This window comes from Pan troglodytes, chromosome 2 (assembly GCF_028858775.2).
Source record: "Pan troglodytes isolate AG18354 chromosome 2, NHGRI_mPanTro3-v2.0_pri, whole genome shotgun sequence".
Classification (NCBI taxonomy): Eukaryota; Metazoa; Chordata; class Mammalia; order Primates; family Hominidae; genus Pan; species Pan troglodytes.
In genome coordinates this window covers 8,448,975-8,461,985 of record NC_086015.1, presented here as the reverse complement: position 1 = coordinate 8,461,985, position 13,011 = coordinate 8,448,975, and the positions used below count along the sequence as shown (strand labels likewise).

General features: G+C 41.3%; 1 protein-coding gene across 17 annotated transcripts in view; it reads left to right on the top strand.

Moving 5' to 3' along the window:
• The window catches only part of SUMF1 (sulfatase modifying factor 1), a 636,667-nt gene that overhangs the window by 49,225 nt on the left and 574,431 nt on the right, over positions 1-13,011 (top strand). For all 17 annotated transcript variants that reach the window (XR_010155071.1, XR_010155072.1, XM_016940330.3 and 14 more), the window contains 2 exons: positions 219-333; positions 6,497-6,610. Coding sequence is in view for 15 of the 17 variants with exons in the window: in XM_016940330.3 (XP_016795819.1) it covers positions 219-333; positions 6,497-6,610 (229 nt within the window). In the remaining 2 variants the exon portion in view is untranslated. The remainder of the gene's footprint in view (positions 1-218; positions 334-6,496; positions 6,611-13,011) is intronic.

The following is a 13,011-nucleotide window of genomic DNA, read 5'->3' as shown; positions in this document are numbered from 1 at the left end:
CCTGGGCAAGACTGAGGCTGTTGTGGATGTGACATGAGAAGTTATAAGGAAACTGAAAATAAATCCTGATTAAAAGCTTTATTTATTTATATATATATTTTAACTGGCTCACTCAGAACAAGCAAGCAATGTTCTCTTTTTCATTGCATCCCTTCTCTTGACTTTCATCCAAAACCTGTGCCTGTTTGACAGGCTGATGCCTGTGTCTCTTCTGACAGACTTTTCCCCTGGGGCAACAAACTGCAGCCCAAAGGCCAGCATTATGCCAACATTTGGCAGGGCGAGTTTCCGGTGACCAACACTGGTGAGGATGGCTTCCAAGGAACTGCGCCCGTGAGTAATGAGACCTCTGCAGGAGGGTGGCAGCTGCTGAGAACTGAGGCTCCCAGTAGACATGGGGTGAAAGGCATTGCTCACTTTGTGACTCACACGATGTTCCCTTCGTGTATGCATTCACTGTTGCACGTAGCAAATACTAATAATTAATCAGATTTTCTTTTTGTATAATGGATTTCCCTTTCTGATTCCATAATACTTACTGTAGATTATTTGGAAAAATGAGAAGACTATAAAGGAGAAAGCTAAACTGTCCTGGAATTCTACCACCCAGAAATAATACCTGTTAGCATATTGGTGCATTTCTTCCCGATTTGTTCTCTGTGTTGATGATGCTAATAATGGCATGTAGTTATTGAGTGCTTGCAATGTGCCGGGCATTGTGCCAAGGCATTTGCATGAATTGTCTCATTTACTGTCCATTCAACTCTGTAAGGTAGGTACTATTATCCCCATTTTCCAGGTGAGCATTCTGAGGCACAGAGAGGTTAACTAACTTGCTCAAGGTTACACAGCTGGAAAGCGGCACAGCTGGAATTTGAACCAGGTCGGTTTGTTTCCAAAGCCCATGCTCTTAACTACCGTATTTGCCAGCATATGTGTTTCTGGTGTATATGTATCATATTTTTTTACATATTGCATTTAGGTAAGACTGGATACAGTATTTAAAATCCTACTATTTTTTCCTGCCTATATCAGAAACGTTTCATCTGTCATTAGCAGTATGCCGCAAATACATTGTCTTTCAGCAGCTGGATAACCTCTCATAAATAAACCCCAAGGTATTTACTGGAAACAGGTTATTTCTGTTTTTTTTTTTCTACAGTGAACATCTTGTACATAAATATTAACCTACGTCTTTGATGATTTTTGAAAGATAGATTAGATTCCCAGCAGTGAAATAATTCAAAGTCTAGAAAACTTTCTGGGTAAGAGTTTCAGATATATGGCCAAACTGTTTTCCAGAACACTTGGGGCATGTTTTCCTCTATTGGTGTATAAGAAATCTTTTCTCACCGTTCTTTTGCTGGCATAATCATATACTCATAAAGCCATGTCTTAGTCTTAGTCCCTTTGTGCTACTGTAAGAAAATACTACAGACTGGATAATTTGTAAACAACAGAAATTTATTTCTCGCAATTCTGGAGGCTGGGAAGTCTAAGACCAAGGCAGCAGCATGATTGATGTCGGCTGCATCCACCAGAAGGGACTAATGCTGTGTCCTCCCCTGGCAGAAGGCAGAAGAAGGGCAAAAGAGCACTCACTTCAACCTTGAGCCATTTTATTTACTTATTTATTTATCTATTTATTTATTTTTGAGATGAAGTCTCACTCTGTCACTCAGGCTGTAGTGCAGTGGTGTAATCTTGGCTCACTGCAACCTTTGTCTCCTGGGTTCAACCAATTCTCCCATTTCAACCTCCCAAGTAGCTGGGACTACAGGTGCACACCACCACACCTGTCTAATTTTTGTATTTTTAGTAGAGACAGGGTTTTACCATGTTGGCCAGGCTGGTCTTGAACTCCTGACTTCAGGCGATCCTCCCGCCTCAGCCTCCCAAAGTGTTGGGATTATAGGCATGAGCCACCGCACCTGGCCCTTTGATGATTTTTTAAAGATAGATTCCCAGCAGTGAAATGATTGAGTCAAAGGTTAGAAAACTTTCTTGGTAAGAGTTTCAGATATATGGTTGAATTATTTTCCAGAACACTTGGGGCATGTTTTCCTTTATGGGTGTACAAGAGTTCCTTTCTCACCATTCTTTTGTTGGCATAATCATATACTCATTTGAAATGAGCTCCATTCCAAAGACACAGGTGATGGCTTTTGTGGCCCTCATTTGGACAAGACCGTGATAATCATTTCTTTTGTTTTTCTGTCTGTCTGTTTTTTTTTTTTTTTTTGAGATGGAGTCTTACTCTGTTGCCGAGGCTGGAGTGCAGTGGCGTGATTGTGGCTCACTCCAACCTCCGCCTCCTGGGTTCAAGCGATTCTCCTGCCTCAGCCTCCTTAGTAGCTAGGATTATAGCTGTGCACCACAATATCTGACTAACTTTTGTATTTTTAGTAGAGACAGGATTTCGCCATGTTGGCCAGGCTGGTAGGTGATCCTCCCACCTTGACCTCCCAAAATGCTGGGATTACAGGCATGAGCCACTGCGCCTGGCCTGTGATAAGCATTTTTGATGAACCAAACGAATGATATAAGTGCCTGTTCATTTTAGCAAAAGACTATGACAGGGTTTTCTTGGACAGTTATGCATACTTGACAGCATTTGCAGCTACAGTTTCTTTTCTATTTAATTACATGAGCTACCAAGGAATATAGAGCCATTTACTCTTCTAAAATCAGTGTGCCTTTTCAAAAAATACAATGTTCAATATGAAATAAGGACACTCTACAGATGTTTAGAATTGGAATATTTGACTGAAAGTTCAGCATATGTGTAGGAAATTGACCTGAAGAAGTTGCCATGGAAGTTACTAAAACAGATTAGAACATTTACTGGGAGTCCTAAAGGAACCAATCTGACAAACAGGACTAGAGGAGAAAGCAAGCAAGCCAGCCAGAGAGAGACAGCTGCCATCTGTGTTTAGAATGAGTCTTAATGAGACCTCTATCTTATGGAAATCATTTACACGTAGTATCTCAAGTCCACCTAAGCTGCTCTTTTGTGTCCACATGCTCTGGTCAATTGGAGCAGGAGTTTAACTTTGATGATGAGATGGACTACAGGGAAATAGTTCCCTGACCTGGTATTTCATGTATTTATTATTTCAGGTCTGATTTTATTTATTTGAGACAGGGTCCTGCTCTGTTGCCCAGGCTGGAGTGCAGTGGCATGATCACAGCTTACTGCAACCTCAGCCTCCTGGGCTCAAGTGATTTCTCCACCCCAGCCTTCCAAGTAGCTGGGACTACAGGTGCACACCATCATGCCCAGCTAATTTAAAAATTTTGTGGGGCCAGGTGCGGTGGCTCATGCCTGTAATCCCAGCACTTTGGGAGTCTGAGGCAGGTGGATTGCCTGAGCTCAGGATTTTGAGACCAGACTGGGAAACACAGTGAAACCCCGTCTCTACTAAAATACAAAAAAATTAGCCGGGCGTGGCAGCGTGCACCTGTAATCCCAGCTATCAGGAGGCTGAGGCAGGAGAATTGCTTGAACCCAGGAGGCAGAGATTGCAGTGAGCCGAGATCAGGCCACTGCACTCCAGCCTGGGTGACAGAGTGAGACTCTATCTTAAAAAAAAAATTTTTTTTTGTGGAAGTGAGGTCTCATTGTGTTTCCCAGATTGGTCTTGAACTCCTGTCCTCAAGCTATCCTTTTTCCTCAGCCTCCCAAAGTGCTGGGATTACTGGCATGAACCACCACACCCAGCTAGACCTGATTTTATACTGAGCAAACTATTTTGACCACAGTGAGACTAAAGAATTTACATTTTGCTATGCTGGTTGTTACACAATGATTAATTTTGGCTTTAACGCATATCAGCTTATTCATCTGAAAATGTGCCAGGAGTATTCTCATATACATTTGTTTGCTTTTGAGGTTCCTGAGAGGAAGCTTTAGTTAGTAGATTGGTTTAATAGCAGGCAGTTAACATTTTTATTTTCCTTAGTGGCATACTCACCTATGGTAATTTTAGGGGTGGTGACCTCCACATTCTACCTCACTTAAACGTCAAATTATTTAAGGTGGGTAAAGAAAAAAATACCCAAACCCTTGAGTAGGTACTATTATTTTTCCCATTTTACAGACAAAATAGCACCCATATAGGTTAAGTTGCTTGCCTAGTGTTAGCTGTTAACTGTTGGTGTCACTGGGTCTGGTGCCTCATGCTTATAATCCCAGCACTTCGGGAGGCTGAGACAAGAGGTTTGTTTGAGCCTAAGAGTTCAAGACCAGCCTGGGCAACATGAGGAGACCCCATGTCTACAAAAAATTCCAAAAATTAGTCGGATGTGGTGGTGCACACCTGTGGTCCCAGCTACTTGGGAGGCTGAGCTGAGAGGATCGCTTGAGCCTGGGAGGTTGAGGTTGCAGTGAGCTGTGATTGCATCACTGTACTCCAGTCTGGGTGACAGAGCAAGACCCTGTCTAAAAAAAAAATAGTATTGATGCACACATAGGACCTCAGGCAGACTGATTTGAGAGCACCTCCACCTGTGCTCTATAAGTCTGGAAAATGATTCCTTCCTCCAGTGTTTGTTTCATCTGTTTTTGTTTGTTTGTTTGAGACGTAATCTCGCTGTGTCACCCAGCCTGGAGTGCAGTGGTGCCATCTTGGCTCACTGCAACCTCTGCCTCCTGGGTTTAGCAATTCTCCTACCTCAGCCTCCTGAGTAGCTGGGATTACAGGCGTGCACCATGCACCTGCCTGGCTAATTTTTTTGGTATTTTTAGTAGAGACAGGGTTTGACCATGTTGGCCAGGCTAGTCTTGAACTCTTGACCCCAGGTGATCTGCTCACCTTGGCCTCCCAAAGTGCTAGGATTACAGGCATGAGCCACGGCACCTGGCCTGTTTCATCTTTTAACCGCACTTGCTCCTCTGGCTCCTTTCCTTGTATTCCTGAAATAACTGAATTTCTTCTTTTCCTTCCTACCTCTCCCAGCTATTACTCTACCATGCTCTTTTTGATCATCTCCAAATTGTTGAAAAAGTTGTTTATGCCTGTGGCCTCTTCTTTCTCTTTTGAACTCTGAGCCCTGTTTGAAATCTGCCCAGACAACTCTACTTTTGTAAAGGAGAATGCCTTCAGCCAGAAATTTCTCCCTCTTGTGAATTTCTCTGACATTTTATTTCCCTCTCTTACCCTACTCATCCCATTCTGCATTTCAGAATTGGATTTTGAGTTTTGGGTATATTCTTTTTTTCTCCCTCATTAAACTAGTTGAGGTCATTCATTATTTGTTATTGAAGCCCTCACTGTCTTTAGTCACTGTGCATGGAATTACTGAATGAACCAATGAATAAATACTGCTGTTTCCATAATGATTGCTGATTTTGGAAGCAGTGTGGTGAGAATTTTCAGCTTTCCAACTCATCCAGATTAAGTTCTTTTCACACTAGCTTCGTGACTTTGATTGGAGTGCTCTGAGTTGCCCAAGCATCAGATGCTTCCATATTCATGTGTAGATGTGAAACCATCTGAAGCCACATGGAATGAATCTTAGTTTATTCATTCCTTCCATTCTACTTCATTTAGTCTGGAAAAAGCATGGATTTACAAAAAGATTTTTAACCCCCCAAGGATTACTTGATATACATATATATTTTTTTTCATTTTAAAAATGAAATTTTTCTTTATGTTTGAGAATTTCCATTTTAAAATGTTGGGGAAAATGTTAAGCCATTAAGCCAGCAAAACTATTCTGCATTTATTATTGTTCAGTTAAAGTTTTTGTGTTTTTTTTTTTTTCTCCTGCTCTCCCCCCTTTTATAAAAACTCTGCACTTTGGTCCTGTGTTTGTGACAGTATTATGTGGCAGACTGTCTGACCTGCCTTTGAAATGTATAATTTTCTGCTGAAGAACGCATACCGTTTGCCTCAGACTCAGGTTTCAGAGACTGAAAACCCTGTATTACCAATACACTTGATAATGAATTCACATTTTCTTTATAAAAAGAAATCCCCTTAAGTTTTGAGGCTTAAGATAAGATGATGAGTTGGCAGAAGCTTGTGGAGAGGACAGAGCTAACTGACTTGGGGTCGCTCAGTGCTGAAAGACATTGTGTGGCCAGGAAAGCTGAGCTGTGATGACAAGACTCATATTGGGTCCAATGGGATTTTCCTGTGAATGATTTTGAAAGTCTAAGTATCATCTATCCTCTGCCTACTCACCCAATGTTTGACACAAATTTTTGATTTATGATAATATTAGTAACTCTATTAGGAATAATTTCTCTGACTTTCATACCATTTAATATGAACTCTCTTTAGGTTTCTGAATTCCTCTAAGAGCTCAAAGCCAAAAAAAAAAAAAAATGCCCCTTTCTTTGTTTTTATGTTGGTCAAATTGTACTTTGACTGTTGGAATAAAACCCAACATTCATACTCTGAAATTAAAGCTCTTGTTGCATTTCTGCACTGAAGATGTTTTTTAAACCAGGTGAATAGTTTGACAGCATTTTTCCTGTCTTTGTTTTTAGGTTGATGCCTTCCCTCCCAATGGTTATGGCTTATACAACATAGTGGGGAACGCATGGGAATGGACTTCAGACTGGTGGACCGTTCATCATTCTGTTGAAGAAACGCTTAACCCAGTGAGTATTATTCACAGAGCATGTGTCTTGGAATGGTGGCATCTGTCCTCTGGGCAGTCTGCAGCCAGGCTGTCATGTGTTTCCGAGGGGTATTTACATACTCTGGAAATTAGTCTTGGGATTTCCCTAAAGGCACATTAAGCGCATGTTTCTTATTTCAACCTCAGAGCATTTTGTAAAAATGTCTGTGAGCATGTTATCTTTTCCTGGATTGTGATGGTGATAACTATTTGAGGAAATCTGCCTATAACTTTAGAAATTATATTCAGTCTCGTAAATTTGATCAAAGCATGCATGATATATAAATAACTATAAAGTTTATTACTGTTTTATTATGAACTATTAAGATCTGCTAGGTGGTATTTATCATGCCTCTAGTTGCCTGAGTTCTGATGGGTTGAAATTTTGATTCAGCAACATTGTTTGGAGAGAAAGAGAAAGGGTGTTTTCTGGTTAAATGTTGAAGCAGGAAGTTGTGTCATTTAGTGATCAATTCCTGAACCTCTTAGTATGTCAGACCGATGCACCTTATAACTTAGGAACAGAAGGCAACCATGTTTGTCCAAGTTTTACTTATTCTGGCATGTGAAAAATGTTGAATGCAAATAGTATACTACCCTGCCTCTAAAACCAAGCTACCCCAGCAGAATGTATACAAATTGAGACACTACATGGACATGTGTGTGGAAAGTGCTTCCTTTAAAAAGAACATCTCTGAATATTTTTTGTGGTGTGAACAGATTGGGGGGAGAATATCATGCAAAATCCCATCTCTAGCAAAGTAGTCATTCATAAGTCAGTTCCAAGAATGTATATTTATAACCAAACTAGCTAGACTGGTTACTTGATGTGCTTAATTTTAAACCTGAACTTTTTGAAAAGGCTCAAAGGGTAATGATAAAGAAAATTAATTCTTCAATATCTTCTGAATATAGGATTACAGAGCAATTGAAGAAATAGACTCTGCCTGAGGCTCATTTTTCAGAATACGGGAATAAAGTTGTTGGATATGCTTAATTTTTCTTCACAGAATAACACATGGGCTGCTCATGAATAATCTAGAGAAAACAGATCTACTTTTTGGGGGCTGCAGATAAAAAAGCTGAGTTCTTTAGAAACTGTCATCCCTCCTCAGTTTCTTTTACTTTCCAGCGGGGCTGGCGCAAGTAGTGGTCAAAATGAGAATAAGGTTGTAAAATTCTAGGTGGGTTTGTAGTCGGGAGATGTCATTCTCTACTGGCAAGATGTGACTTGGCATTTGCTGTCAGAATCAGAAATAGAATTTTTTTCATCTCAGATAAAAGCATCTGCATGCTTGGAAGGGGGTGCACAAGGCCTTAGAATGCTGGCAAGTTGTGAATGTATCTATCTGACCATCTGGTGTGGAGCTGAGCGCTTGTTAGCTTTCAGTTTTAGAGCTACTTGTGTTTCTTCTAAGGATTTACAGAAAAATTCACATTTTTCTTTTCACCAATCCCAGGCTTTATCCTGGATGTTGCCCTTGCTCTAATGAAATTGTTCTCGTTTTAGGTTTCTCTTTGTCCCAGTGGCCTCCTTTGCTTCCTCATTTGACTCGGATATAATTTAACAGTTTTGAGAACTAAACCCCAAATCCTTAGACAGTTCATACTCCATAATTCAGGTCTTTATAGCTTTTCTTCATTGCCAGCAGAAAAGCCATGATCATCCCTCATCTGGGTTACTGCAGCAGCCTCCCAGAGGGCTCCCTGCCTTCCCTCTCTTTGCCATATTGCGACTAGACTGATCTATATAGAGAGCAAGTCACGTGAGGTCACTCCCCTGTTTAAAATCCTTTAATGCCTTCTTATTATCCAAAGAATAAAGTGTAAAATATTTTTTAAAAACTTAACTACTTTTATCTTTTTAAAAAATTTTTATTTTTTGAGAGAGTCTCGCTCTATCCCTCAGGCTGGAGTGCAGTGGCGTGATCTCAGCTCACTGCAGCCTCTGCCTCCCGTGTTCAATCGATTCTCATGCCTCAGCCTCCCAAGTAGCTGGGATTACAGGTGCCCGCCAGCTAATTTTTGTATTTTTAGTAGAAACGGGGTTTTGCCATTTTGGCCAGACTGGTCTCAAACACCTGACCTCAGGTGATCTGCCCGCCTTGGCCCCCCAAAGTTCTGGGATTACAGGTGTGAGCCACCATGCCAGGTCTTGTTACTTTTATTTTTAATTTTTGTGGAGATGGGGTCTTGCTCTGTTACACAGGCTGGTCTCGAACTCCTGGCCTCAAGCAATCCTCACGCCTTGGCCTCCTAAAGTGCTGGGAGTACAGATGTGGGACACTGCACCTGGCTGATTAAGTATAAATTCTTGCACATGACTTCTGAAGGCTAACATAATTTAACCCTTGCTGATCTCTCTAGCCACATCTTTTTTTTTCTTTTTTAAACAGTTAATTATGAAATGTTACAAAAATTCAGAATAGTACAGAAAATACTGTAGTGTAATAGATAACTGTGTACCTACTACATAATGTTAACAGTTTACTGTGTTTACTTTCTCTTTTAGCCAAAGAAAAAGAACAAAAACTGTTCTTCTCATCAATGCTTGATATCGTCAATATGTTTTATTTAAGGTGCTCTGGTCAGTGTGCAGGGCTGTTTCACTGTGTTTTTCAGTCATCATTTTTAAAAGTTTGTCTGATAACTCTAATATCTGGCCACCATGTTGATCTGTTTCTGTTGTTCTTGGCTTTCAGTCATGTCTTGTTTTCTCACATGCCTGGTTAGTTTTGACTGACTATCAGACATTTTATGTGAAAAATTGTGGAGGTTGAGATCTAGATAGTGTGATGTGTCTCTGGAAAGGATTTACCTTTGCTTCTAGAAACTTCTATTTCAGATTAGCTTTAATCTAGTCAGGAATTGAGATGATTTGAAGCAGAGCTTCAGTCCCTGTAATGGCCAGTCTATTTCCAGTTCCCCCTGGGTATAGTTCTTCAGGGTGCCAACCAAAAGTCTAGGGGTTTTACCATAGATCCTCCACCTTGGAGGGCCTTAAACTCCAGTTTTTTATATCCTCAGGCCATGAGTCTATTGAAAGTTCTGCTCAGCTTCTCAGCCTTACATCTGCCATTTGAGGCAATAGATCTCTAAGGAAAACAGTTTCACCTCTCTAGGATTTGAGCCCTGCAATTCTTCACAGCTGTGGTAGTTCTCATCTGGTCTGGTTAAGTCCTATTTCTCTTTGAGATCTTAATTTATTTGCTTTTCTTCCCTAATGGACTGTGTATCTCTAGTGCTTAGCAAAGAACCTGTATATAATTATTGACCCTACAATAATACCAATTCCAGATATATGGAATTGGGGGAGTTTGGTGACTGTCCAGACTCCATGTGTTCCATAAGCAGAGGCTGGTTAGAAGAGACATTTTCAGGGAACGTTTACAACCAAAATATCCACGTGGTTAGTAAATATTTCAATTCAGGAACTGACCTCTTCTGTGTTATGTATTTATGTTAGTTCTGTGACTAACTCATAATGGCAAATAATTTTAAAGCTTCTTTAGAGAGCTTGGGAATAGTCAGTGCCCTGTATGCAAAGGCTATTCAGGAAATATATTTTTCTTTTTCAGTGATTTCCAGGGAGCAAAAGTTAATCATTAGTTTTTATTTTATTGGGCAGTCATTTATGGCAAAAGCAGGTTGTGGAAACAGCCATGTGTGCTTTGTACACATCTGAGAGAAGATGAGGTATTTGGCCATGTGAAAAAAAGGTCAGCTTGGTGTTAACGTGTGTGTGTGTGTGTGTGTCCCACGTGTGTGTCCTGTGGAGGTGCCACATTTAGATGGCCTCATTCCCCTCCTCACAGATACAACCTAGTAAATGGCCAGTGCTGTGATGTATCTTAACCCAATCATAATGTGGTTTTTGAAAATGTAGTTTGTGGTTATTTGCTTTTCAGTTGCCTAAGTCTGAGATGGATATTAATCTGTGGTGCTATGTAGTGCTTTCAGTTAAAGAAATATGTAGAGGTTATATAACGTTCTAATTTCCCACATCTGCATACTCACTTTCAGTACCAAGGTACCATGCTGACTTGTTCAGTTGATGATGTGACAGGATGGGGTGATCTGTGATATCTTTCCCTCTCTGTGAGGGACACAATTGCATTTAGGTGGCTTCTTTTTCTCAGAGAAAGAACTCTCCTTTTGTTTTTGTTTTATTTTGTTTTATTTGAGATGGAGGCTAGCTCTGTCACCCAGGATGGAGTGCAGTGGCACAGTCTTGGCTCACTGCAACCTCCGCCTCCCAGGTACAAGCGATTCTTCAGCCTCAGCCTCCCGAATAGCTAGGATTACAGGTGCCCATGCTACCACACCCAGCTAATTTTTTTGTATTTTTAGTAGAGACGGGGCTTTACCATGTTGGCTAGGCTGGTCTTGAACTCCTGACCTCTGGTGATCCACCTGCCTCCGCCTTCCGAAGTGCTGGGGTTACAGGTGTGAGCCATCACACTTGGCTGTCAGGGAAAGAACTCTAATTTTGGAATTAACCAAAGTAACTTGGATTACAGCTCTGCCACTTAATATTAAAGGACTACTGCTAAATGTAGAATATATCTTCAGTTTCCTTGTCTACAAATTAGAAATAATTATACTGGATGAAATTGTGTGACATTTAATATGTCATTGTATGTGCAAACAACAACAGAGGAATGTTGTTATTTTACTCTTTTTGTATATATTATGTTTTGGCTAATTATAATATTGCTTACTTCCATCAGCCGAGTTAATGAGAAACGTTGGCCTTTAGAAGCATGGTGGGGGTGTGGGGCGAGGCAGGGAAAAAAGAAAAAAAGAAGCAGAGGGAAAGAAAACAATATTTATAAATAGTGATTGCTGATATTCCTCTTACCCTTACCTTTTGTTGGCTTATCACATACTCATTCTCTCAATGAAAACTTTGCTCATGCTTCCTGGATCATCAAAGCCCAGTCAGATCAAAGTTTCCAAAATGTATTCCTCCTCTGAATGAATCTCTGCTACTTATCACATTTTAGCCAGAGATTCAGTTTGTTTTGCTTCTGTTAATGTGGAATTTGATTGTCTAATAGATTGTGTAGCTCTAGACATTTTGGAAAGTGTCCTCTGTTTCTCAGGGTTGTTTGATGTATGGAATTGACCTCGGATATGCTGGGTGCAGTGGCTCATGCCTGTAATCCCAGCACTCTGAGAGGCTGAGGTAGGAGGATCGCTTGAGCTCAGGAGTTTGAGAGCAGCCTGGGCAACATGGCAAAATCTCATCTTTACAAAAAACACAAAAAGTTAGCTGGGCATGGTGGCACATGCCTGTAGTCCCAGCCACCCGGCAGATTGAGGTGGGAGCATGGCTTGAGCCTGGGAGGCGGAGGTTGCAGTGAGCTGAGATCACACCACTGCACTCTAGCCTTGGTGACAGAGCCAGACCCAGTCTCAAAAAATAAAACAAACAAAATACACACAAAAATAGAATTGACCTGGGATAAGCCCTCCTTGTCTGTCTCCTGTGGTGTGCAGAGGCCACCCCTCTGAGCTCTTGCCTATCCACACATAGCACATTAAGTACATTTGGGGCACATACCAGTTCTCTGGCCAGAGATTAGCATGTATACTCATGCTTGCAGATGCCACACTTGTTGACCCCACTCAGATACTTCTTTGCCACTGCATGATAGGACTTAGGGCTTGGACTCACAGTAGTTTTTTAGATCCTCTGAACTCCACACTTGATTGTTCCCCTTCCCTGTGATCCTCTGGCCTCCCACCACTGTGTCTCAGTGCGCAACAGAAACAGGAGACTGTTACTTAGCTTGCCTCCTGCTCCTCCTCTGCCCAGGCGATGAGACTGCCATTTTCTCAGTCTGACAAAAACCGGTAAATATCATATCATCTTTCTCCTTAGTTAAGACTTTCATACCCATTGATGGTCCCATCAACAGCCTCATCATTTCAAGCAAGCATTCATTGAGTACCTAGTATGTGCTGGGGGCTGGGGGAGGAAGTTAATTGAGAATTTTTCCCTGCTATAAGACCTTCACTCATGTGTTTTTTGTTTTGTTTTGATTTTTTGAGATGGAGTTTCGTTCTTGTTGCCCAGACTGGAGTGCAATGGCACTATCTCAGCTCACTGCAACCTCCGCCTCCTGGGTTCAAGCGATTCTCCTGCCTCAGCCTCGCAAGTAGCTGGGATTACGGGCATGTGCCATGTGTCACCACGCCTGGCTAATTTTGTATTTTCAGTTGAGACGGGGTTTCGCCATGTTGGTCAGGCTGGTCTCGAACTCCTGACATCAGGTGATTCACCCGCCTCAGCCTTCCAAAGTACTAGGATTACAGGCATGAGCCACTGCACCTGGCACACTCACATGTTTTTAATCAGGACATTCTGAGGACATG